Genomic DNA, 23,848 nt, shown 5'->3' with positions numbered 1-23,848 from the left:
TACAGTATATACTGTATATAGTTTAGTATATAGTGTGGAATTGGGAAGATGTGACCCTTCACCACAGGTACCACAGGTTGTTCTGTCTATAAGCAGTTGTTGAATATCAGAATATAATTTTTATTATGTTGGCGTGGGGGGGCTACACCTGGCTATGGCCTCTGCACTTAAGTCCAAATATTGGTGGGTGGGTCCACTATGACTTTATTTAAATGTCAGAGAAATTTCTGCCAAACTGATTTTATTGACAAAGGGAAAATATTGGCCTCATTCAGAACTGACAGTAATTTCAGGCAAGGAACACACAAGTTTTAATTATTGTTATTCTAATTAACAGCTGCTCATTTGTTCTTAAATAACTGCAAACCACGACTATTTGTTTTAGAAGAAATTACTAGTTAGAGGATTATAGAGGAGCGGAACGGAAGCGGAAGTGTGTTGCAGTGCGGTCAATGACGTCATGACGGCTCCGGTCTCTAATGGCTGAACAACAACAACTGTCGGCGAGCGACAAACTTTCCCAAACTTCCACGCTGACCAATGAAAGTTGGAATAGCTAATTATATCGCTTGTGTAACCGTTTGCGCGTGTTTGTCTGGTTTCTCTTGCAAATTACAAATGTGGAATTACTGATGGATCCGAGATATGACATTCCGCGGAGGGCCGCCGGTGGCGGCGGGGGCTCCGCGAGCTCGTCCCCCGCTCTGGGGGCTCAGTCGCGCCGCAGGAAGATGCCTCCCAGGCCCGCTGATTTTAAACTTCAAATTATCATTATTGGCTCCCGTGGTGTTGGTAAAACCAGCATCATGGAGAGGTTTACCGACGACACTTTCTGCGAAGCTTGCAAGTCGACCGTAGGTGAGGAAAGGTGGCGTTCACGGCACTTGTTTTTGTCAACTTTTTATTGACAGCATTCAGCAGGGCTCTGTCTACTTACTGGAGGCAAGCCACTTGAACTACTAAGGGCTGGACGTTATTAACGTTTTGTCTCATACTTTTCCGTGTAATAGGGCTCAACAGGGGATACACTACTGGCTGTAGCTAGCTAACTTGAGCTAACGGCAATAACAACACCTTCAGCTAACAAAATGACTCAACGTTAGCTATCACACTGTATTGCTATGAAGTAAACACACGTTGGAGCTTTGGAATCGTGTTTTGGGTGGCTGTTGTACTTTTAGGCGGTTAAATTGAGTCCTGTTAGGCATTTTAGAGCCCGACACTGTAGGGAAGAGAATTGTTAACCTATTACATGAAAAGCATGAATGTGAAGCAATCCAGTAAATAATTAACTTACTGGTTACCCTTTTTATTTACATCAGGGTATAGTCCTGTCCCATCGAGTGCCATCTCTATTTCTAAACAGCCATTTTTCATATTTCGACGTAAGATGACACATTGCATATTTGTACATATCTATTCTACATATAAACACAACTACTTTAGCTGAGTGGTCACTGGTATTTAATTGAGTGCAAGAGTATCTTGTGACAAATTGGTGTGCCATGGTTATAGATGCTGTCTTCTTGAAATAAACAAAATCATAAATATGTGTAATTGTGTAAACAGTCCTGTGACCAGCACACAGTCAGCCATAATGTCCAATCCCAAAATAGTCACATAGAAGCAGCTGCCGTGGCTGAGCTCCATTTCGTGCCCTGTCATTCCTGTGACACAGCTCGTCACTAATACTGTGTTTGTTTGATCACAGAGACCATGGAGGGAATAACTTGTCACTCATTTCTCTCTGAAAATGCTTTCAAATCTCAGTTTCCTTATCATGGAAGATCACTGTGAATGTGATTTTACAAGTACGACACAGATCGAAGTGCTTTACTCATTGCTTTGCAGCTATAATCCAAGGAAACCTACCATTAAATTTACATATTTAACCATCCATAACTCTTTAATACAAATAAGGAAAGTATTTTTTCATAAACCAACAAACTAACTGAAATTCTACCCACATAAGGCCAAAACTAAACAGGAAATGCTGGTACTTGTGTGTGTCCACATGTTTGTTTCTGACTCCCCTCATAGGAGTTGACTTCAAAATCAAGACAGTGGAGCTGAGAGGGAAGAAGATCAGACTACAGATATGGTGAGTAACTGGCAGAAGTCTCCAGTTCCTTTTTTCCTCTGCATGGTGCATTTTCACTGTCAGTCCTGTCACCCTGCAGGCTGCTCTAACAAACACTACTGGTGGCTTACTGGGTGCTGGATAGCTAATGCATGTGCAAAAAGGAAATATTTTCCTAAAAATAACATCATTGCATGTTTTGGATTGCCAAAACATGTTTTGTCAACCATTAAAATGGCATGAGATGGTTTTTATTCAAACTCTCATTAAAAACCTGTGGCTGCAGCTGGACTTTTAACTTCATTTGTTGCAGCACATGATCATACTAATCTGTTGTTGTCTAGATATGGCAAGTTCTAACTACACTTTATTCTTGGTTACTTCAGGCGCTATTGTTATTACCTTTACATTTTGCATTTTTTTTCTAATTTGCTGCACACACTTGAAAACACACAGAAAACACAAGGGCTGCAGCTAATGATTATTTTCACCGTTGACTAATGTGTTTACTATTTTCTTGATCAATTTATCAGTTGCTTGGTCTATAAAATGTCAGAAAATGGTGAAAAACATCTGTCAGTGTTTCCCAAAGACCAAGATGACGTCCTAAGATGTCTTGTTTTGTCCACAACCCAAATATATTCGTCTTATTGTCATAGAGGAGTGAAGAAACCAGATTATATTCACATTTAAGAAGCTGGAATAAGACGGATTTTTTTCTTAAACACATACTCAAACTGATTAATCAATTGTCAGAATAGTTGGTGATCTGTTTAGTAGTTGACAACTAATAGATTAATCATTGCAGCTGTAGAAAACACATGATAGTTCAAAATAGATATTTTTACATTCATGAAATGCTATGCTCGATTAACTCATTTCAAGGTTTAACTGCACTTTGATTCTAATACAGTTGAATATTTCACAGTAAAACCACAGCAGATGCAAGCATCACAGAGACCTTCAAACACAGGCAGTGGCAGCTGGTGACTTACATTTAAACCGATGCAATTATCAGTAGTTGTTATTAGTGGGGAGTCAGTGAGAGATCATGTCATACTGGTTGGTCAGGAGGACATGTGATATGGCTCCTTGCTGGCAGTCATAAGAGAAATGGCAGTTCAGCGTCGCCATATGTACTGTGTATTTTGTATACACCCAAATTTGAATAATTACTGGAAACTACACTGCACGCTAAAGCCAACCCAATTTTTGAAGTGATGTCTACTGTGTTTCTTCCATCTGACAAACCTGCAGAATTGTCATTGTCCAAACTGAGCACTAACACCATTTGCACATTCTTTTTAAAGTGCTGATAAGTAGCAGTAGTTTGATTTTGAATTAATTTCACTTTATTGTCAGATTTCTCTGAAAATAGTCTTGCTATAATAATGATAATAATATTAATAAGAAACGCTAACAGTACTGTCATCAATCAGTTAGTGAGAACAGCTGGCCTCTGGAGACATACAGTGTTATTGTAGCTTGATAATCAGACTGGACTGCCTTTTTGTTTCCCTACATCATTCTCATGTACTATCTGAATTGTAAAAAATTAGACATGTGGGCAGTGAGTCAGAGCTCTTAAACCACCAGTATTTTTGCTCCAATTGCCTGCCAGCTAGAGGGAGGATGTTCTTTCACTGATTTGAATCTGTGATGCCTCAGCTTGTGTCTTGTGACTACAACTAGGCCTTAATTACATTTTGAAAAAAATCTAGTGTGTTAGTCCAAGGGTTGAAAAAAATGAGTATCATGCCACAAATTACAGTCAGGAAAGCTTGTTTCATTTTAGTGACCGCGTTGGGCTAAAATGTGGGAACTCCATCGCTTATTTCACTAACGCATCTGTCCTGTTCATTAACACCCCATCTGCCCTCCCACATCCACACCACATCTACCCTTTACCACGTCCCGTTTTATCCCCGTTCCTCTGTCCGCTCGGGATGGCCGTCCTCAGTGTGTCTCATCTCTCATGTTGAACTGCTCACATCAAGCTCCATCACTGCCGCGCCCGGCCTCCCCTAACCCCGCCACTGTGCTGCTGTGTCTCTGTCCGCTCTTCTGCTCATAAGCCTGACTGTGACTCACATGGGGAACAGGGAGAGACTAGCTGGCTGAAGGTACAGTAACACTGCTCTGTGAGTGGAGCTCCACCTGCTCATCATGCTGCTAACCAGATGTATCAGCTGAATCATAACATCACCTAATCATGCGTTTAAAAATGTTTTTGCAAGTTTACACTTTTAAAAAGAAGAGTTAGTTTCCAAAGTGCAGTATATGTAGTTTGGGTGGATACGTCTAATTTCAAGTGTCTGTCAAAAAAAGACTATAATTTTCAGTTTGAGTGAATAGTAACACTTTCATTTGGGCATTTTAAAACATTGCATTAACATTAATAAATTGTTTTTAACACTATAATGTAGTTGTAAGCAGATATAAGGACATTTTAGACAAGTTTTTATGCTTTATAACTTCTCTGAAGACATATTTGACATTATTACAACAGTGTTTTACTATGTTGTCTTTTTTTTCTACAGCAGCCTCTTCTTTTGAGTTCCCGTATATACATTATGAAACACTTATATCTGCGTACAATTCCAGTGTGTTATAAAGTAAAGTTAGCAATCACTTCATGTCTGTTCATTGGATGTCGTCTTTTCTCAAACTATAAATGTCTCATTTTGGAACAAAACTCTTCAGATCTGTCTTCTTTTAGCTAGATACTAGATGATAATGTGGAGACCAGATTTAGCCCACATTAAGAGTGGTTAGTGCTTTAAAATGTATGACGGACATGCTAACAAAAAAGATTGAAGTTCTTTGAATATATCAGCATTATTGATTAATGGCATTGATCATTTTGTTGTTTGATCCAGTCATAGTCATATTTAATGGATGAACAGTTCTTGGATCAAATCACCCAATCAGCTGTTTAGTATTCCCAGAGATCTTTGTGATCATGCACTGCACACTGTGCAGACTTTTGATTATATTGGGTTTCATTCATTTCACCCAGGGACACCGCTGGCCAGGAGAGGTTCAACAGCATCACATCAGCCTACTACAGAAGTGCCAAGGGAATAGTGCTAGTGTACGATATCACAAAGCAGGAGACCTTTGACGACCTGCCCAAATGGATGAAAATGATAGACAAGGTAAACAAACTTCTTAAAGATCTCATCAGAGCAATGTGACTTTTCTGCGTTATCCTCCTGCTGTTATTGTTATTTTATGCCAGAGATGTCAGAAAGTCTGTTACAACTTCACCTTTTTCTCTTGTGCAGTCACAAAACATGTCTTTGGATTCTGCCAAGCATCTGGCACTGAGGTTTAAGGCCAGCACAGCCATACCTCCCCTGATAGCTTCACCTCTAGCTCTGTCTTTTATCTCACTGGCTCTGGCAGCAGTTACTGGAGCTAGAGGTGTTTTTTGTGGTGTCATTTTGCAGAAACACTGTCTCAGTTAATACTGAACAGACACTGGATTTTTGAGGCTGAGCTTGATATTTTAAACTAAAAAAGAAAAACTCTGATAATGATACATCAGCTGATGTTAATTTTCTTTACACAGCCCATAACATAAATTAACAGTTTTGGTAACCATTCTGCAAATGTGTTTTTTAACAATCATGACCAAGGCCTGTATGGGGATGAACAGTAGAACTGTGCTTAATGTTCAGCATTCATTGCATGTCCCACCTTAGCATCACAGAAATGGATCAGTGAAGCAAATTCTGTCCCTGTAGTCCCTTTATAATCCTAGAGATCCAAGATCTCCCAAAAAGTGAGTTGTAATGCTGCCAAATCCCACTGCCTAAAACCTCAATGAGTCATTTTTCTGATGTTTAATTGCTGTACTGTGGAACCAGTCTTCATGGTGACAGTGTGCTGAACAGATTTGGTTGCAGTAATCTGGCTTGTTTTTTTCTGGAATGGGAGGCTGATGACTCCTGACATGTCTCCTCTCTGCTTGCTGTTTTGTGTCAGTACGCCTCAGAGGAAGCAGAGCTTCTCCTGGTCGGGAACAAGCTGGACTGCGAGACTGATCGTATCATCTCCAAACAGCAGGGAGAGAGGGTAGGTTCAGCACACATATGCTCCCTTTCACCATCGTATCACAGACCCACATGTTCAATGTCTAAAATTTGAACAGATCAGAGAGAAGATTGTGTAGTACAAACAATAGATATATCATGGTATTTTTTTTGTTTTTTAGGGTGACTGTATTATATACAAGTATTGCAAAAATAAAAGGGATACTCCACTCGAAATATGATTCTACATCATTAAGCTCTATTGGCAATGTAGGGGAAAATACCTTAAGAAAGAAACAATGATCACAGAAACAGATGTGTTTATTGGCTCCAAATAGGAATGAAATTGAGGTATAGGCCTACACGTGCTTTGGAAGGAGTAACCCTTCCCCATAATGTAGGAAAATTATTAAATGTAATGTGATTCATTCTCAGAGTCAGACAAGGGGAAGGATTAGGCATGTCAACAGCATTTATCTGGCGGAAAACTCATAGTATATCATATAAGTTCAGACACACATAGAGACGCGGCGCACAGCAGCGGAGGCTTTACTGTAACAACACGAGCAGCTGAGCTTGTGTTGCAGTATGAAGAGATAACGTTAGCTCTGGCTGTGTGAGATGTCACGAACAGCAGCGTGAGACAACAGTTTCCCACATCCAAGCTACTGCTCTGGTTATTTAAATGGGGCTTCAAATGAGCCGTAATGTTGACATCGCAGCCACATTTGAGCACTTGAGAATTTTAATATGCTAACACATTTGTCAGGGTAATGACTGTATTGCAACATCCAAGTCGTGGCTGAGGGTATACCACCCACACATAGGGCGGATTGATTGACTTGAACATGCACTTTGTGTACTTTAAAGACACACATTGATAACACCGATGCCCGACTCCGGACACCGACATGAGATTTTGCATAGTAGCATTAGCATAGCAGCATGCTTATACAGCAGTTCCATTAAATCTAGAGGGAAGACGTTTTCATGAAGTTTCCGATTGTTGAGGAAGTTTGTTCTGTCTTGTTCCCCTGAATTTCTGCTCTTAGTGTGATTCATATATTCTTTGCTGACATTGAGCTAATTTTCCTCTGACTCTATGTTACAGTTCGCCTCTCGAATAAGTGGAATGCGCTTCTGCGAAGCTAGTGCCAAGGATAACTTCAATGTCGACGAGATCTTCCTGAAGCTTGTGGATGACATCCTTAGCAAGGTTGGTGACTTGTCAGTACAGCCTGACCAAAATGTATTTTATTTTTTTGAGGTTGACGGCAATATTCATGTTTGAAAGTTGAAAGAATCTTGTTATAATGTATTAGCCAATGCTCAGTTTTTAACATAAAAGCATAACATGAAGCTACATTTTCAGTCAGGATTCCTTAGATATCGTTGTTAAGGAATTGTGACCAAGATAGGCACAGACGGGACATTTTATAGACATTTCTATACTTTTAAGTGCTTCCTGGTGGACAAACTGTATTATGGGGATACTGTTTCTAGATTACTGCAAGCATGTCTGTGCCATTTTGTTGCTACAGTTTCTTGTCACTTATTGGCCAATACTGACATACTGTATATGTGACAAGCTAATATCGGTTGATGATATTGGCTGACCGGTTTATTGATTGAGCTTTGTTATCAGTGCCTGTCTTGTAATTTGCCTGCGGAGGTGCAGTCAGACTGTATGGTGGAATTTACTTTCATGGTGTGGTCAGAATGAGGCAGGATAGGAACACAAGTGAATGTGTCTCGCCCTGTTCTTCATTGAATTGAATGAGAAGCAAAACCCTACTCTCTCTCTATAGTGCAGCAGTATAATACTATCCCATAACAAATCAATACAAACTGTCTTAACCCTGCTAAATTCAACACTTTGTGCCAGGATCTTTACATTTTAAATAATCAAGATGCTGTGATTCTTTTCCTCCATAAAGTTTAGTTTCTTGTTATCTTTCTTTTATACAGATTGGGTCTTACTTGGTTGTTGCACTCAACTCAGTCACTGTGGATGTCAGCATAAGCATACTGTCTAAAATGTATTGCATTAACTGTGTCTTCTCTGACTCGTCCTTTGTTCCTGATGCAACAGATGCCTCTGGAGGTTCCCAACAAGGAGCTTTCCAACAGTGTCCTGTCTCTGCAGCCTGAACCGGAAGTGCCTCCGGAGTTGCCGCCTCCCCGCATGCGCTGTTGCTGAGAGTCAGAGTGGTCCCCCATCACACACCCACACACACACAAACACACACACTCAAACACACACACTCACACTCTCAGCTCACACATGCAGAGTACCAATGTGGCCACCAGGGGGCAGCAAACAGCAGCAGTTTGGAGTTACTGCTGATTTAAGATGCATGGACTCTCTTAACAACCAGTATTGTCTTCTCCTGTTTTGTAACTGTACACAATGACATTTACTACACTAACACTTAGGCCTGGTGAATCACCCACTTCCTACCACCCGTCTGTCTACACTTGACCCCAGACTACCTCATTCCTTGGACCGTTAGGCTAGCTGTGCCACGCAGGTGCCTTCGAGGTAGAGAGCCCTCTGGAAGCAGTTGCACATTTACAAGGAGGGGGACTATTGAGGACTTTACAGCTTGTTCTCTTCCTGTTTCTGTAAAAAAAAAAAAAGTCCTCACACATACTGTACACTAAGTTTGACATTGTCTGAGTTGAGTTTCCCTGATGGTCTGGTATCTCTGCATCATATATCTTACAGAAAAGGGATAACAATATCTCACATCTCTTCAGCTTAGTTTAAATTCTGGGTCTAGGTACAGTAGTTTTGTATTCTTATTAATAGGTATTATTACCAAGTGGCGAGTTGACTTGAGGTAAACAAAAGCACATGGTGTAAATGAAGTGTGTTGCTGTAATGACTGGACAAGGTGCAGATTTTAGTCGCCAGCACGAGGTGGTTGTGTGGTGATCATATCAGTCTGTATTCCTTAGCCTTAAGGTATTAAAGAGGCTGGAATGGCTCATTTCACATTTGTACAAATTGTAATGTTTTGCACTACAATCCATCTTACCTAGTTAAGCTGACATGCAGAAAAAAGTGCACAACTTGTAGTTTTTAGTGGTAGTGAAGATCAATGTTGCCTCGGTAGTGGCCGCTCTGAGCTCTTCCACACCCTGTTGAAGTGGGACGGTGATGCAAGGAGAGATGGGTAATGTAGTCTTTGAGGGATTGGTGTTTTCGCAGGGGCATTCTCCATGTGTGCTGCTGGCTTTTTAGAGGAAATAGAGACATTAAGTAGCAAGTACACACACACACAAACACACGGTTTTAGCCTTTGTTTTGGTTTTGTTACTAATATTGCAAAGGGTTTTGTCTTTGATGTTTTTCCTCTGAATTCAGATACGGCTTAGAGAGGAATGTTTGGTCTCCCTTCCTTGAGGGAAGCGTGCAGGAAGGTTTGTTTCGTATTTGAATGACTCAGGAAACTTTAATTGGCTCATATCTGCTACTTTTGACAGGCTTTTACTGCAGAGTTGATTTGTTTAGAGTTTCATAGCAAATAAATAAACACATTCATAAAAATCCTGCTTGAATGGGAGGTTTCTGTGTTTTTCAGAGGAGGGCAGCAGTTCTGAATTTATGATTCGGCAGTTTGTTACAGACCAGTATGGAGATATCCCAGAACTTGCACATTTTCTAAATAATTAGGCTATGCATGTTAAGCCCTCCTGTCCTGGTAGACAATAATAATCATCTAATTCTTCCGTCTTTTTTTGTTCAATTAATGCAATATTAGCAATGTAGCACTGTGAGCGTTTGTTTTGTTTTTCCATGTCGAAGTAAAAGTTTGAGGGTGAGGAAGGACGAGCCCATTCAAAGGACCTGATTTAAAATGACTTAAACTGACACCCTATCCATAACTTTCTTTTTTTTTTTGTAAGTTTTATGTTACCATCAAGCTTTTGTGGATTTAAAATGGCACATCATATATCCTAACAAACGAATGGTTTCGTACCAAAAGAAACGTGTTGAAAGTGTGAGACCTTTGCTAACAAAACTGACAGACATCCAAGCACATCTTGCAATAAGATTATCAGCCAGCGACGTGCATACAAACTCTCCAACTTTACTGAAATAACACTTCTTTTGATATTGTTTTTTTTTTTTTTTGGAATCAAACCTTTCATTTGTCCCCTTGACTTTTAGCATTTGGCACTAACCCCTGTGGTCTTTGTTTTAATAGCCAAGCCTTATACTACTCAGTGTTTTAAATATACATTTTACAAAAATGCTTTTATTTGAAATGTGTATCCTTTAAGATGGAAGACTGTACTTTGTAGTAAACCTGTAATAAGTCTTTGAAACGTTTTGGCATGTTTAAAGCAGATTTGTGGTATTTATAACTTGTGGCATTCTCGAACTAATGAAATGCAATTAAAGATATCTATATTTATTACCAGATCATGGTCTTGACTCTACTGTTTGGTGGTGTTTGTCTTTCCAAATGGAGGATCTGTGGCATTGCTGGCGTCCTTGAGTGGATACCAGGAACACCAAACTGATAATTTGCTAAATTTTAATCATTCCACTCATTGACAGATACTATACACGTGTTGTTTGTACTTCCTAGTACAGATAACACATTAAAATTGGTGTCGTGGGGATAAAACCATTGATTTGAGGATCTGATTTAGAGGGACTGGCTCCAGGTTTTCCATAGAAAGAGGTGAGTATCGGTGTCTCCTGAATCCATCTCTGCGCCTCATGTGAAGGTGTTCAGCGGCCAATAGGGTGCGTGTCATTAGGGCATGCGCACCAAAGCGTGTCAGACCTGGTCCCGGAGAAAACAAGGGGTGTGCTTGGGCGCTCGTGAGGCATCGGCGCATGCGCCCCGCAGAAAATCACGGGCGTCGAGCCTCGCACCGCAGCGATTGCAGATCTTACATGTCAGATAGGAGGGAGTGGGAAGGGGTACGAGACGCGGGGGCCCAACGCTCGCAGCCCGGTGTAACAGGGGGATGGAGACCGGATCTGTGGAAGAAGAAGAGGGCTGATGTGACTCCGACTGACTCTTTTCTTGGCAACTTGAGCATTACGAGCTCCGTCTGCAGATGCAACCTGTCTGTCATCCCATTCGTCCCAGTAATCCCTTTTTTATTGCAGGGGGCTACAAGCAGAGGGGACTACAATGACAACCTGGTGAATGCAGACGAGATGGAGTAAAACACCCAGCACAACGCAGGATGCGCATCCCCAACCCGACAAGGAAGAAGGTAGAGAAACCTGGCTGCTTTCCTGGTGTCGCATGTCAGAGATTTTCCGCGGTGCTGTGGATTGATCGTTTCCTTCATCGCCCTCCTGCTGCCGGTGTCGGTGTATAATGGAGAGCTCCAATGGCTCTGGCAGCGACACCAAACCGCAGAACCACCAGTTGGAGAAGAAGAGACTGAACCGAGCGCCTTCCCCGGCCAGACCCTTCCTCAAGGATGTGCACTCCCGCTCCACCAAGCCACCTGCCATCGTACCAAAATCCCCCAAACTCAACAAGCAGCAGCAGTCTGCCACACTGCCCTTGGCCCATCCGAGCCGCAGCTCCAGACGCAACACAACCGGGTCGAAAGAGAAACTAGCCACGGCAAAAAGTAACGCCAAGTCTTCCGTGGCGAAGAAGCCCACAAAGGTGCCCCAGCATGCAGCAGCCGAGCCCAAAGCCGCCGGCATCAAACCGGACAGCACCAGCAGTCCGATCCTCGCCAAAAGCAAGAAGGGGAAACTAGCCTCGGGGTCCCCGGGCCCTCTCAGCCATGGATCCCCGATCCGGGTACCGACCGGAGCGCCTCTCGGCCGGGTCAGCCAGACCGACAGCAGCTCAGACCTGTCAGACTGCCCGTCCGAGCCGCTGTCGGACGAGCAGAGGCTGGCTCCGGCCGCTAGTAGCGACGCTGAGTCCGGTACCGGCTCTAGTGACCGTGATCAGCTGGGAGCCGATAATCCGCTGCGGGCAGAGGCGACCGGAGCGGCTGCCGATGCTCCACTGCGCACAACCGAGGCTTCCGCCGCCAAGGGAAGCATGTCTCAGGCTCAGCCCGCTCCGGGGGCGCACGGGGAGAAACACAAGCAGGAGAAACCCTCATCAAGCGCACAATTCAGACTGCCGGCCACCAAGGATGGAGCTGAGGACGACCTGCTGCGGGAGGTTGAGGATCTGAGATCTGAAAACGACTACCTCAAGGTATGGCGATGCTATCTCAACAAGTTAAAGGCAGGCGAGTGTGGCTGCTGTGTTCATTTGTGGCATGAGATTTCTGCAAACATCTCATTCAAAAGTCCCATTTAAAAAGGCACCGCTTTTGTTTTTGCCGGTTCATTTAAGCTCCGGTCCTGCAGCAGCTTTCCCAAAGAGGACCCTGAACTGTCCCATCCCAGGACAGTCCCGGGTTCAGCCCCTGCCTTCACCTGGTTTCAAATTGTCCTTCAGCAGCTTCCACCTGCTCACTAATGGAAAGCATAACCTAAATGTATAAACTATTACAATGTGAGCGCGTTTCCTCTAACGCACAGCTGTCACCCCATGAAGTCCCTCTGCCGACTCTCCATCCATCATGTCGTCTTTTTAACCTTCCCGGGCTTCCCCGTGGATTTGACCTTTATTGATGGGAGTTTTATTGATAGTGGCTTCGCCCTGGTGTGTCCTTACACGTTCAGTTTTTTATAGAGTTGCTGTCAGCTCATCAAAGTCTATTTTGACAGAAGGAGTCAACATTTTGCCCCCCCTCTCTGTTGCATTTGGGACACAAAGCAGCATCATTTCCTTGTAATGACGTGAACAGATTGCCTTCAGGGATGCACAGTAGTTTTTTAACCAGTGTTTTGTTCGCCATCGTTGTATTTTATCTATTGGATGAGGATCCTGCTTGAAGATATCATGCAGGATCCCCCTCCCCCCTTCTTTAAGTAGGCTATCCCCCATAAGTTGGGGAGGGGAGGCAAACAGATAATGCGGCAAACAATCTTGCAGTTTTTCCTCTTTTTTCGGGTTTATTTGCATGTTACTCTGAGTATTATTTCAAACTTGATCACGCATGTCTGTGTCTCTCTCTCTGGCTGGTGGAAACACAAGAGAGTTAATCAGCTTTACTGGCTCTGGCTGTAATGGCTTTATCCCACAGGACTTGATAACAGTCAGATGTCCCATGTGTGTTGGGTTCAAACGCCCTCCTGCCTGGCTGTCAGTCTGCCAGCTGGGACTCTGAGGTGAACTCCTCTACCTCCCCCACCCCTCCTCCCATGTCCCATAGTGTTTGGGAGTCCCCACCGCTGCCTCCTCTGCTGCTTATGAGCAAATATGTTTAACATATTTATCTAATGTTGGCACCTCTTAGTTTTAATCTAGATTGTATTTCTGGTATTTTGTGCCTCTTTTGATTGCATGAAGAGCGAAAGACAAGTCATTGTATGTATGTTATTGTGTCTACACATCGCTGCACCAAGAAGCTGATTTTTGGGGTTGCAGCTAGCAGTTATCTGCAGCTATTCTTGAAATCAATTGATCACATTGAGTCATCGATCGAGCAAAAATGCAAAACACTTGCTGCCAGCCTCTTAAATCTAAATATTTGTTGCTTAAATTGAATATCTTTGGATTTTGGGTTGTTGGTCAGAGACAACAATGGGCATTGTGATGCCTACCGATGAAACAGTTAATCAGTGAATGGAGAAAATTATTGATTAATCAATAATGAAGCAAATCATTTGCTGCAGCCCGAGTTATTTTCATTGACAATCTGCTGAATGCTTTCCGATTAACAAAGTAATGATACATAATTTGGCAGAAAATTGTGAGAATTCCCAGAGGGTGACGTCCTAAAATGCTTGTTTTTCTGAAAAATCGTCCTAAACTCAAACAATATTTATTTTACTGTCATATAAAAAAAAGGAAAAGCAGCAAAATGTCACATTTCAGATGCTGGTAGCAGCAAGTTTTTGCCATTTTTCCTTGAAAATTGACTTAAATGATTAACGGATTATCAAAATTGTCGCTGCTTGAATTTTACTCTCAATCTAGCAAGCGATGAATGGACTGGATTTCTGATGGTTTCTCTACAGCTTGGTTAATTATTGATTAGTCGATTGATGGAGATTTTATTTGCGTATATTTTCTTTTGCATTTTTCATGCAACAGTGCATGAACATCTGCTGAGTCCAGTTTGTCAAACACGAGGATTTGCTGCTTTGTCATGTCTGATAGCAAATTTAATATCTGTGAGCTTTGCATAGAAAAAACTGCTAATATGGAGGCGTCATCTTCGGGTCAGGAGAAATTGTGACAAGCACATTTTTTTCACAGATTTTTGACAGTTCCTAGACTAGACTTTTAATTGAGAAAGTAATCAGTAGACAAATCAGTAATGTCGGAGTTCAGGAGCAACGTTTTTCTAATTATTTACAGCAGCTGCTCAGTGAAAGTATCCGCAGTTAACACAGAGATGACTAAGTCCTGGTGATGACTCGCTGTTCACACGCTCCACAATCATCAGTGATATAATCTAAATGCACCTGCTCCCAGGATGCCGTTCTGCCTCTGCCTCTGCTTTTAACCTGGCCATCGATTGGGCCGACCGTGTGCGAGGTCATTAGCTCCCTCCTCCAGGGCCCTCCTCTGATAACAATGAGCTCTGTGCTTTTCCAAATGAGGATAGATTTAGTTTTCATTAATTGACGCTCTCTTCCCTTCAGCATCCCATTGTCTTTTCATCAGGTGCCGGTCAAACCCTGTGAACGTCCATCCCAGGGGAAATCTACTGAGCAAACTGATTCCTCAGGAAGGAGGCAAACTTATACCCCGGAGGTTACCAAACAAACTATCGTAGTACTCCAGATAAATCTATCTCTTTCAACCTCAGTTCAAGGCTGGGCTGTCTCATGTTGATGAGAGATGGGGAATATGAATATATCCAATCCAAGAGATAAGATGCTTAGAGCCAGCTAGTGTTGTTACATCATCAGCACTAAGAGTACTTGCATTACTGGAACTCATACTGTAATCATATGAAAGTATTAGCATAATCTACAAAGGTATATTATACTGCATCTCCTCCATAATCGCTTTATACCTGAAACGCCTAAAAGTTCTGTGAAGTTCTGCCCTTGTGCTGTTATTGAAAATGTGTATATCAGTGTTATCTGTGTGTCCCGTTTTCTGCTGAACTCTAAAATCACTGACAATACGGGCAGAAAATGGCAGAAACGAGCAGAAGAAATAGGTTATATCAGTATTTCTGACATATCAGTGGCAGCTCTTAAGCCCCAGCAATCGTTACATCACTTGGTCTGTCTTTGACCCCCCGGAGTTTTTGTCTTGCTTCCCTGTCAGGTCAGATATTTGGTGACCTTCTTGACCTTTCCTCTAAAGACAGACCTCGAGTCAGAATTTCTGAATAAATGCTAAGCACATTCATACTACCCAGAAGCTGAACATGTTAAACAATCCATTAGCTTTTTCTCAAATATATCTTTTTTAATGCATAATAAATAGACAAGTGCAAAGACACACAGACATACATGGAAGTGGAGCTAAAACATCACAATTAAACGTTGGTGGTAGAGGCTGAGAATGCCTGTGCTGTTAATATTTTTTGACGTTAACGAGGTAATCAAACTGCTATCACGAGAAAACACGAGGTCATTTCTTCTTGTTACTTGTAATGTTTATCAGAGGTCAGGAGCGCCACGCCAGCATGTAAGGACAGCGTCTTGACAACTGTAACAACTGATGTAACTGATGAAAATGTCAGATCTCAGAGTCTCCGTTATTGATCAACACATCTGTACCTCAATCAAGGTCTAACACGGGCAGAAACTGCATTGTGTCTCTCTGTTAGAGATAACATTCAGATCAGCTCTCGTCACTGAAGGAGTAGACTAGCCTGCCTGCAACTTCACAGGCGAGTGCACCTCGGTGATTGCGCTGATAAATGCCTGTAACTGTGCTGTTCAGTCATGAATCCTCCCCGACAGTCAGGACAGTGATCTTGAAGGCTGAAATCAGGTGTGATAAAATGAGCCAGAAACTCATTTTCGAGTTCTCTGTAACTGTCCTGTTGTCTTGAGAAAACAAAGCTTGTATTCTTGTGATAAATTAACTCGGTGTCTCGAGAAATCGACCTTTTATTTTCTCGAGTTCACGGGATAATGAACCTGTGATCTCAAGATGACATTATTAAAAAATCTTAATTGCGTCCTCGGCTTCCAGGGACGCAGATAGCTTTCTATCCGTTTATCCCTTTTGATGGTGATGATTTTGTGGGATGATCGCCACCCTCAGGAAAAACTCATTTCAGTCCACTTCTGGTCAGACTCCAGGAGTATCATCAACCTGTGATGTGGTGTGTCCAAAACTTCCAAGCCAATTTCAAAAAAGTTAGGACGCTATGTTAAACCAGTGCGTCCCTAATACACATACTCAACTGAAAACGGTACAAAGGCAATATATTTACTGTTTGACCTCATCAGCTTCATTGATTGTTGTAAATATCTGCTTATTCTGAATTTGATGCAGCAACATGTTTCAAACAAGTTGGGACAGGAGCAACAAAAGACTGAGAAAGATGTGGAAAAACACCTGTTTGGATCATTCCACAGGTAAACAGGTTGATTGGTAACAGGTGATAGCATCATGATTGGGTATGGAAGGAGCATCCTGGAAAGGCTGCAGGGATGGAGCGAGGTTCACCACTTTGTGAACACACGATTGTATAAAGGAGATTAATACATGGGCTCAGGAACACAGTTCATTTGCAAATGATTGATTCTGTTTTTATTAATATTTTAAACAGCATCACAACTCTTTGGGAATCAGGGTTGTATACTTTAATAAACATGGCAGCTGATAGGGCACATATATCAAACTGATTCCATAAAGGGCCGTGCGGCTGCAGGTTTTCCAACCAAAGAGGCGCACACCAGGCCAACCAATCAACATCAAGGGATCATTAGTTATCAGCTGAAGACTGAAATCAGCTGATTACTTGATTCCAGCCTGGTGTGCTCCTCCTTGGTTGGAAAGAAAACCTGCAGCCACACGGCCCTTTATGGAATCAGTTTGAAATGCCTGCGATAGGGGATGCTTGATAATAATTACTCCACAAATACAGCGACTTTGGAGCTGCCAGCCAATATTTCTTGTGTGTACCAACAGGAGTATTGTTGCTACAGAAATGACAGCACATCATTCACAGTCATAGCATTTAAAGTGAGCCCAAGTCATTACCTTTGACCTTTACGCACAGAACACTTGGACGTACTTGCTGCTGTTTGCAAAACAGAATGATAACATCAATGCAGCATAAACATGAGAGTCAGCACTATTTAGATGACAGTAAATGTCAGCTTGAAAAGAGAAAAAAAAAACATGAACTGGCACAGATGTTGGGCATCAACATTATGATTGATTGTGGGAGTGTGGAAGTTTTACCGAACCCAAGTTTCAGGCTCTACGTTCCCTGTGTGTGTCTCTCAGGATGAAGTGGACGAGCTGCGGGCGGAGATGGAGGAGATGCGAGACAGCTACCTGGAGGAGGAGGTCTACCAGCTGCAGGAGCTGCGGCGGGAACTCGACCGCTCCAACAAGAACTGCCGCATCCTGCAGTACCGCCTGCGAAAGGCCGAGCAGAAGAGCCTGCGGGTCGCGCAGACCGGCCACGTGGACGGAGAGCTGCTCCGTAGTCTGGAGCAGGACTTGAAGGTCTGTGAGAGTGTGTCAGTGTCTGTATGTATGCTGGTGTCTTTGTATTGAGGTTTAAAAAGTCACCGATGCCTCTTACTTCATGCTTTTATTCAGTGTTTTTAGATTTAATTCCAGATTACTACAAGTATTTCCCCAGAATTTCATCACTGCGACCTGCTAAAGCTTTAAAACAGAATCTTAAAGACATTCAGGGTCTCCACTGAACCCGGGCTAATGAAATATATATCTAAACTGGATTAGAAGTTTCTTAAACTAGTGACCCACAGCACTTCTTCAGTGTTGGGAAAACCGTGAGAAATGGTTTGACTCAAAGTGAATCATTGATTTGCAATAAATCCGACTGGAGTTCACATTCACTGAAATGCAGAGAGCCTTTTTACTCCACTGCAATTAATGGTTATTTTCATCATGGGTTCATCAATTCCTTCTTTTATTTGTCCTTTTGTCCATTAAACAACAAAAATAGCCAAAATTGTCCATTACAAGTTCCCAGAGGCCAAAGTAGCATCTTAAAAATTGCTTGTTGTGCCTGATCAACTGTCCACAACAGAAAAATATTCAGTTCACAATTATTGACGGATCATTTCAGCACTGCTCTGTTTTAATGAAGTAGTCAGATCAGCTGTGGATGACAGGACTGTGCATCGATTTAGTGACTTTGAACACAGATACCTGCTTGATATAGTGGGTTGTTTGGTGTTTGGACACCTGTTTTGTTATTTTGGCTCTGCATTGGATTTGCAAAAAATCAGTTAATATGAGCTTTCAGTGCAGATCATCAGCTTTAATTTGAGGGTATTGACAGCCAATATAGGATGCACTGTGCGGGAATTACAACCATTTTTATGCGTAGACTCCACATTTCAGGGTACCAAAAGACAAATGAGCCTTCAAATTAAAGCTGAAAGTCGGCACTGAAGGCTCATACTAATTGTTTTGTTTCAAATCCATTGTGGTGGTGTACAGAGCCAAAAGAACAAAAACTGTGTCGCCGGTTTAATACTTATAGAGCTGACTGTGTGTGCATTGGTGTTAAGGTGTGAGCCCATATTAATATACAAATGGTGCATAGTGTGTCTTAAAGGCACCCGTATTTTCTTATCTGTTGTCTGAACTGCATGTGCTTGCTCTTGAATCTGTCTGATCTCAGGTGGCCAAAGACGTGTCGGTGCGCTTGCACAACGAGCTGGAGAGCGTGGAGGACAAACGCAGCAGGGCCGAGGACGAGAACGAGCTGCTCAGACAAAAGATCATCGAGGTGGAGATTTCCAAACAGGCGCTGCACAACGAGCTGGAGAGGACCAAAGAGGTGAGAGGATTAGCCACAGAGACGCTTTTTGATACGACGCTGGGAAACACTTGCTTTCAAGCGTGCAACAAAGTGTTGGCGCCTCAGTAGATGCTAATATTCCATTGCAGAAACAAAGCAACAAAGAGTTCTCAGATACAAAGAGAAAAAACATCGTCTTGAGAATCTGCTCGGGCCTGTTGGTGAATGAGCAATGAGACTATTCTTTTGAGAGTGTGTCGCGGTAGTCTCCAGAAAAGCCGTGAAAATGACAACCGTGTTGGTGGTTGGTGGATAATTCTCCAGCCTCCTGTGAAATGCTAGTCAGTGTTGCGGCCTCCTAACTACCTGCATATATATGAGGGAAAGCTCAGCTAACAGGACGTCAGATCGTTAGCCTGATCAGCTGGGAATTAATTTCATCGATCACTTAACCGCTCCTTGACAGCCCTTTCAAAACAGTCTGAGCAACTTTAGTCTACAAGCACATTGTTTTTATGCAACAATATGAACATGTCCTTATTTACTCAGTTCTGGTAGTTACAGAAGAAATGGTGGGTTAGATGCATCCACACTTTGAAGCTCCCGAGTGCTGCAAGAATACTGCTGATATCCACGTAGAGCTACAGTACTGCTAAAACGTACCTGAAGGTGCAACCAGCACTCTCCGTCACAGCTGAGATGTGTTTAACCTCCAGCTCAAAGAAGAAGTCCAAGTCAGTTCCTATAAACGTCTATCTGGAAAGAAGTTCAACAACTTCTTCTAGCCTAGAGGGTTTGTGCTCAGCGCCAGTCAAAACCAGGTCTGTTACTGTATTTTTTTAGCAGTGTGCACACGGATCTGTTGGTAGGCTGTTTGGTTTTCTGTTCATTTATTTACAGTCTCGTGCATTGCCAGTACATGTCTTAGTTACTGTGTGCAGTTAGTTAGTGAATTACGCTGCTCAGAAGTTAGTTGGTCATTAGTTGGTATCTCAGTGGTTTAGTACATGATTCAGGACGCTTTTTATGAAAAATGCAGTTTATTTATTTGTGTATTCATTTGCCTGTAAAGTCAAAAAGTTTTCAAAACACCACAAATGGATTTAATGGATTGATGAGAATGTCAGTGTTTTAGGGTTATAAGAACCATTTTGAGGCATCTGTGATGTATCAGAAATAGTTTGAGCCTAATATCACAGTCATAGTCTGATAGTGTACATTTTAAAAAAGTGCATTCTCATAGATTTTGTCACTTGCCTTGTTTTTTTTTTTCATTTCAGATTCATATATTTTCAGTTTTGGGACCACAGTTCCCATTCTGCTTTGAGTGACATTAACAGGAAGTGTAATGTTATGGCATGTGATAAACGTGAGCACTGCTTTTGTTCATTTACGTTTTGGTCAACCTGCACCTCATTCTTTAGCTACCAGCAGTTGCACTTTAACTATAGATGTACAGACACACATCAAGTTCATGTTGTCTTTAATCAGTTCAGACATTTCTTCTTGGGATTACAATCTCACACATGCACACTGTGAGATACTGATTGAATTCGCACCCCTAATTTGCTAATATAGCTGTAGAATTCAGACTTTTGTCTATGGACTTTTGTATCAGCGCTGTCACGTGGCTCAGTGGGGAGAGTAATTGCTTTCATAACAGTGCAGTAAGGTTCCTCTTACAGGTAACAAGATGAGCAGAGGCTCTTCTCAGTGCTGCTTAGACTAATCGATTTTGACAACAGCAGGTAATATGCCGTCTGGCAACAAAGAGAAAGTAGGCTAATGCCAGACTAGTCAGTATGGAGACGTGTCTCTCTTCTGGCAGCTGACACGGTTTCTGTTTTACTGTCATCACGTGTGCTGCTGGTTTGATTCCCAGCTCATGCCACAGTGACCTCTGCTAGATGCCTCTGTAGGCTGTCCACTGGTTGAAAATCTGGAAATCCACGTCTGCATTAGCAGGCGGACGTGCTAATGCAGCAAATGCAAACTCCGGTTTTTGTTGTCATGGCTTGACTCTGGTAACCTTGTGCAAGAAAATGACCGGCGAGCAGTAAGACTGAAGTGAGCGGATGCTCCACATGAGGAGTTTTTCAATTTGCACAGCAGCGATAGTACTTGCAGTGGCTCCGGTCCCTTAATTCCGAGCAGCATGGCGATACACAGAACACAGGATGACACAGACTCTCTTGTACACAGAGAAAGAGGCGAGGGAGGCTGAAACAGCGGCTGCTCCAAATGATTGCAGATTTTTTGTGTGTGTGTTCCCCCGAGGTTCGTCCCAGAAAAACACAAGCCGTCTCTGGATCTGCACTTCAGCATCACGTGACGCCATTCGCCCCCCCCCCCCCCCCCCCCCCCACACACACACACACCAGAGGTCTGCATTTATAATGCACTCACACTTTCGTTGCATGGAATCTAGTTTCTTGTGCAGGATTTTTCCAGCAGTTAATCACCATCTACTCATTTAAAAGTCTTTGATCCCTGTGAAACTCATACAGCACAGTGGGTAACCCATTTCTTCTTTTTATTGTCGATAGCAGGAGATGATAAGAGTGTTTACAAACACTTAGTTCGGGATGAATTTAAATGAATGAATCTGAGAGTCTGCCCTTTGCTCTTGCACAGAAATACACCTCAGTGACGGAGGAGAGAGGAGGGGCACGCTGTGCTGATAAGAATGTTGCTCAGCTGGACTGAAAGGTTGTTCCTTTCCCTTCCTGCTTTAATTGTGACCCAGGTGTAATGTAGCACAGTGAAATGCAGAAAATCCTCCACACGCCTTTGTTTTTTTTACAAGCTTTTAGAATTCCAGCCGAGGCACCTGTGTCTTCTTCCATTTTGTTTTTTAAATGATCTTCTGCAGTGCCTTTGCCACTGAAGTTAGGTGGTAGTGTACTTTTAGAATACAAACAAGCTTCAACAGTTACTTTTCCTGTCAAACCTTCTCGCCACAGTGGTTAAAAGGGACAACTGACTCCAGATAGTTTAGGCCACTCTGGCCTTTAAAGCCCACCTCCTCCTGTCCCTGTGCCCATTCTCTCTGCTATCAGAAGCTGCACAGTCTGACTCTGGCCCAATGATTGGCACTCCTGCATGGATTAATCCAACAAGGAGTCCTGTTATAAAACAGCCTGGCGTGTTTTGGTACACTCTGATGGGAGGGGAGAGCAAGAGAGGAAAAGACAAAGAGGCAGAGTGGCAGAGAATGGCTGTAATCAGATGGCTGCAGGCCCCGTCTGCCTGCGATACGACCTCAGCTCCACAGCTTACAGACCTGATATTAAACAGTTTGCGAGGCCGGGTTGACAGGACCCTCTGTTGTTTCAGTGCTGGCCCAAAGAGCAAATTGCCGCTGCTGCTGCTGCTGCCTTTGTGTGGTCAGCACGAAGGCGAACAGCGGTTGGTCGAAAGATTTTTCATTCCTCTGACATTTGAAGAGAGGCTGACTGATAATGATACATGTAACGATAATGCCCACTGATACGTGTAATGAAATGGAACTAATGAAATGTCAACGTACATAACTGGAGCTTCAGGTGATTTATTAGGTGCTCTCTGTCCCCCGTGATAAGTTCATCTTTCATTACGGCAAAGCGATAAACCTTTGTGCTGTGCTCTTCCTCCTCAGTGAGCAGCTGCTATGACTTATGTCAGATTTGTTGACATGCAGAAGCGTTGACTTGACATCAGAGCTCATGAGGACAGAACACGATAAAACGCCAAAGTCTGCACATTTTATAACACATTTTAGAGGCCCTCTCCATCAGTGGAGGTGTGGCGATGGCACTCAGAGCATGTTTACATTCAACTAAGCTATGTAGAGAGTTTCCATAGGGACTATTTCTGAGGTACATAGTTGTTTCAATGAAAACTACAAGGTCTGCAGACTATTGAGTAACTCAGACTTTGTTTCTGACCCACATCATTATTATTGAACAAATGGCATTTTCTGCATGTGTATCACAAATAAAATCCCATTCCTCCATTGTTTTGGAGTGGAGGCAGAAATCATAAATGATGTCAAAAAAATCCTTGTTAAATGAACCAAAACTCTCATGCATAGTTAGTAGGGCTGCAACTAATTATTATTTTATTATTGATGCTTTTTATGGCAATTTTTTTAAAATTGATTCTCTTTGACATTGAGTCCAATGTTTTTCTTTAATTGCTTGATTTGTCCAACCATCAGTTCAAAACACTTGATATTGAAAAATGTTATTAACCAGAATGGAGCTGAAACAATAAGTTAATTAGAAAAACAGGAACTGAAAAATAATAAGCAACAATTTCAGTAACCTCAATTTCTCATTTCAGTATTTTTTTAAGCAAATATTGTGAAAAAATACTGAATATTTTCTTGATCCACCTTCTCAGATTAGAAATGCTGCTTTTTTTCTCATAAATTGTTATAAAGTAGATATCTTAGGGTTAATTTCAAGACACCACCTCGAGCTCAGTGATCTTTGGCTGGGCACTGACCTTTTTTTAGACTAAATGTTTCATCGATTCATGGAAAAAATAATCGACGGATTAATTGATCATGAACGTGATAGTTTTCTGCTGCCCTAAAACAGTGAAAAGCATCAAATCCTCACATTTGAGAAGCTAGAACCAGAGAATTGGTTTGGCATTTTTACTTAAAAAATCCCTAAAATGATTAATCAATGATCAAAATGGTTGTTGGTTAATATTCTGTCAATACCATCCTCATATCTGTACAGTAAATATAAAGTGA

The 23,848-nt window shown here is 42.2% G+C and overlaps 2 protein-coding genes across 4 annotated transcripts in view; both read left to right on the top strand.

Moving 5' to 3' along the window:
- The first annotated feature begins 474 nt into the window (after window positions 1-474).
- On the top strand, window positions 475-10,549 carry rab12 (RAB12, member RAS oncogene family). Its single transcript, XM_041949951.1, has 6 exons — window positions 475-858; window positions 2,041-2,101; window positions 5,100-5,238; window positions 6,071-6,160; window positions 7,229-7,333; window positions 8,210-10,549. The coding sequence occupies exons 1-6, from the start codon at window positions 633-635 to the stop codon at window positions 8,315-8,317; spliced, it is 729 nt and encodes a 242-aa protein (XP_041805885.1). The 5' UTR covers window positions 475-632; the 3' UTR covers window positions 8,318-10,549.
- Window positions 10,550-11,026: 477 nt separating this feature from the next.
- The window catches only part of LOC121614960 (microtubule cross-linking factor 1), a 70,698-nt gene continuing 57,876 nt past the window's right edge, over window positions 11,027-23,848 (top strand). For all 3 annotated transcript variants that reach the window (XM_041949068.1, XM_041949067.1, XM_041949069.1), the window contains exons 1-3: window positions 11,027-12,320; window positions 17,607-17,831; window positions 18,985-19,143. In XM_041949068.1, the coding sequence (XP_041805002.1) occupies window positions 11,469-12,320; window positions 17,607-17,831; window positions 18,985-19,143 (1,236 nt within the window). In that variant the 5' untranslated portion in view covers window positions 11,027-11,468. The remainder of the gene's footprint in view (window positions 12,321-17,606; window positions 17,832-18,984; window positions 19,144-23,848) is intronic.

Source organism: Chelmon rostratus, chromosome 12 (assembly GCF_017976325.1).
Source record: "Chelmon rostratus isolate fCheRos1 chromosome 12, fCheRos1.pri, whole genome shotgun sequence".
NCBI lineage: Eukaryota > Metazoa > Chordata > Actinopteri > Chaetodontiformes > Chaetodontidae > Chelmon > Chelmon rostratus.
This window is presented reverse-complemented; position numbering and strand designations above follow the sequence as displayed.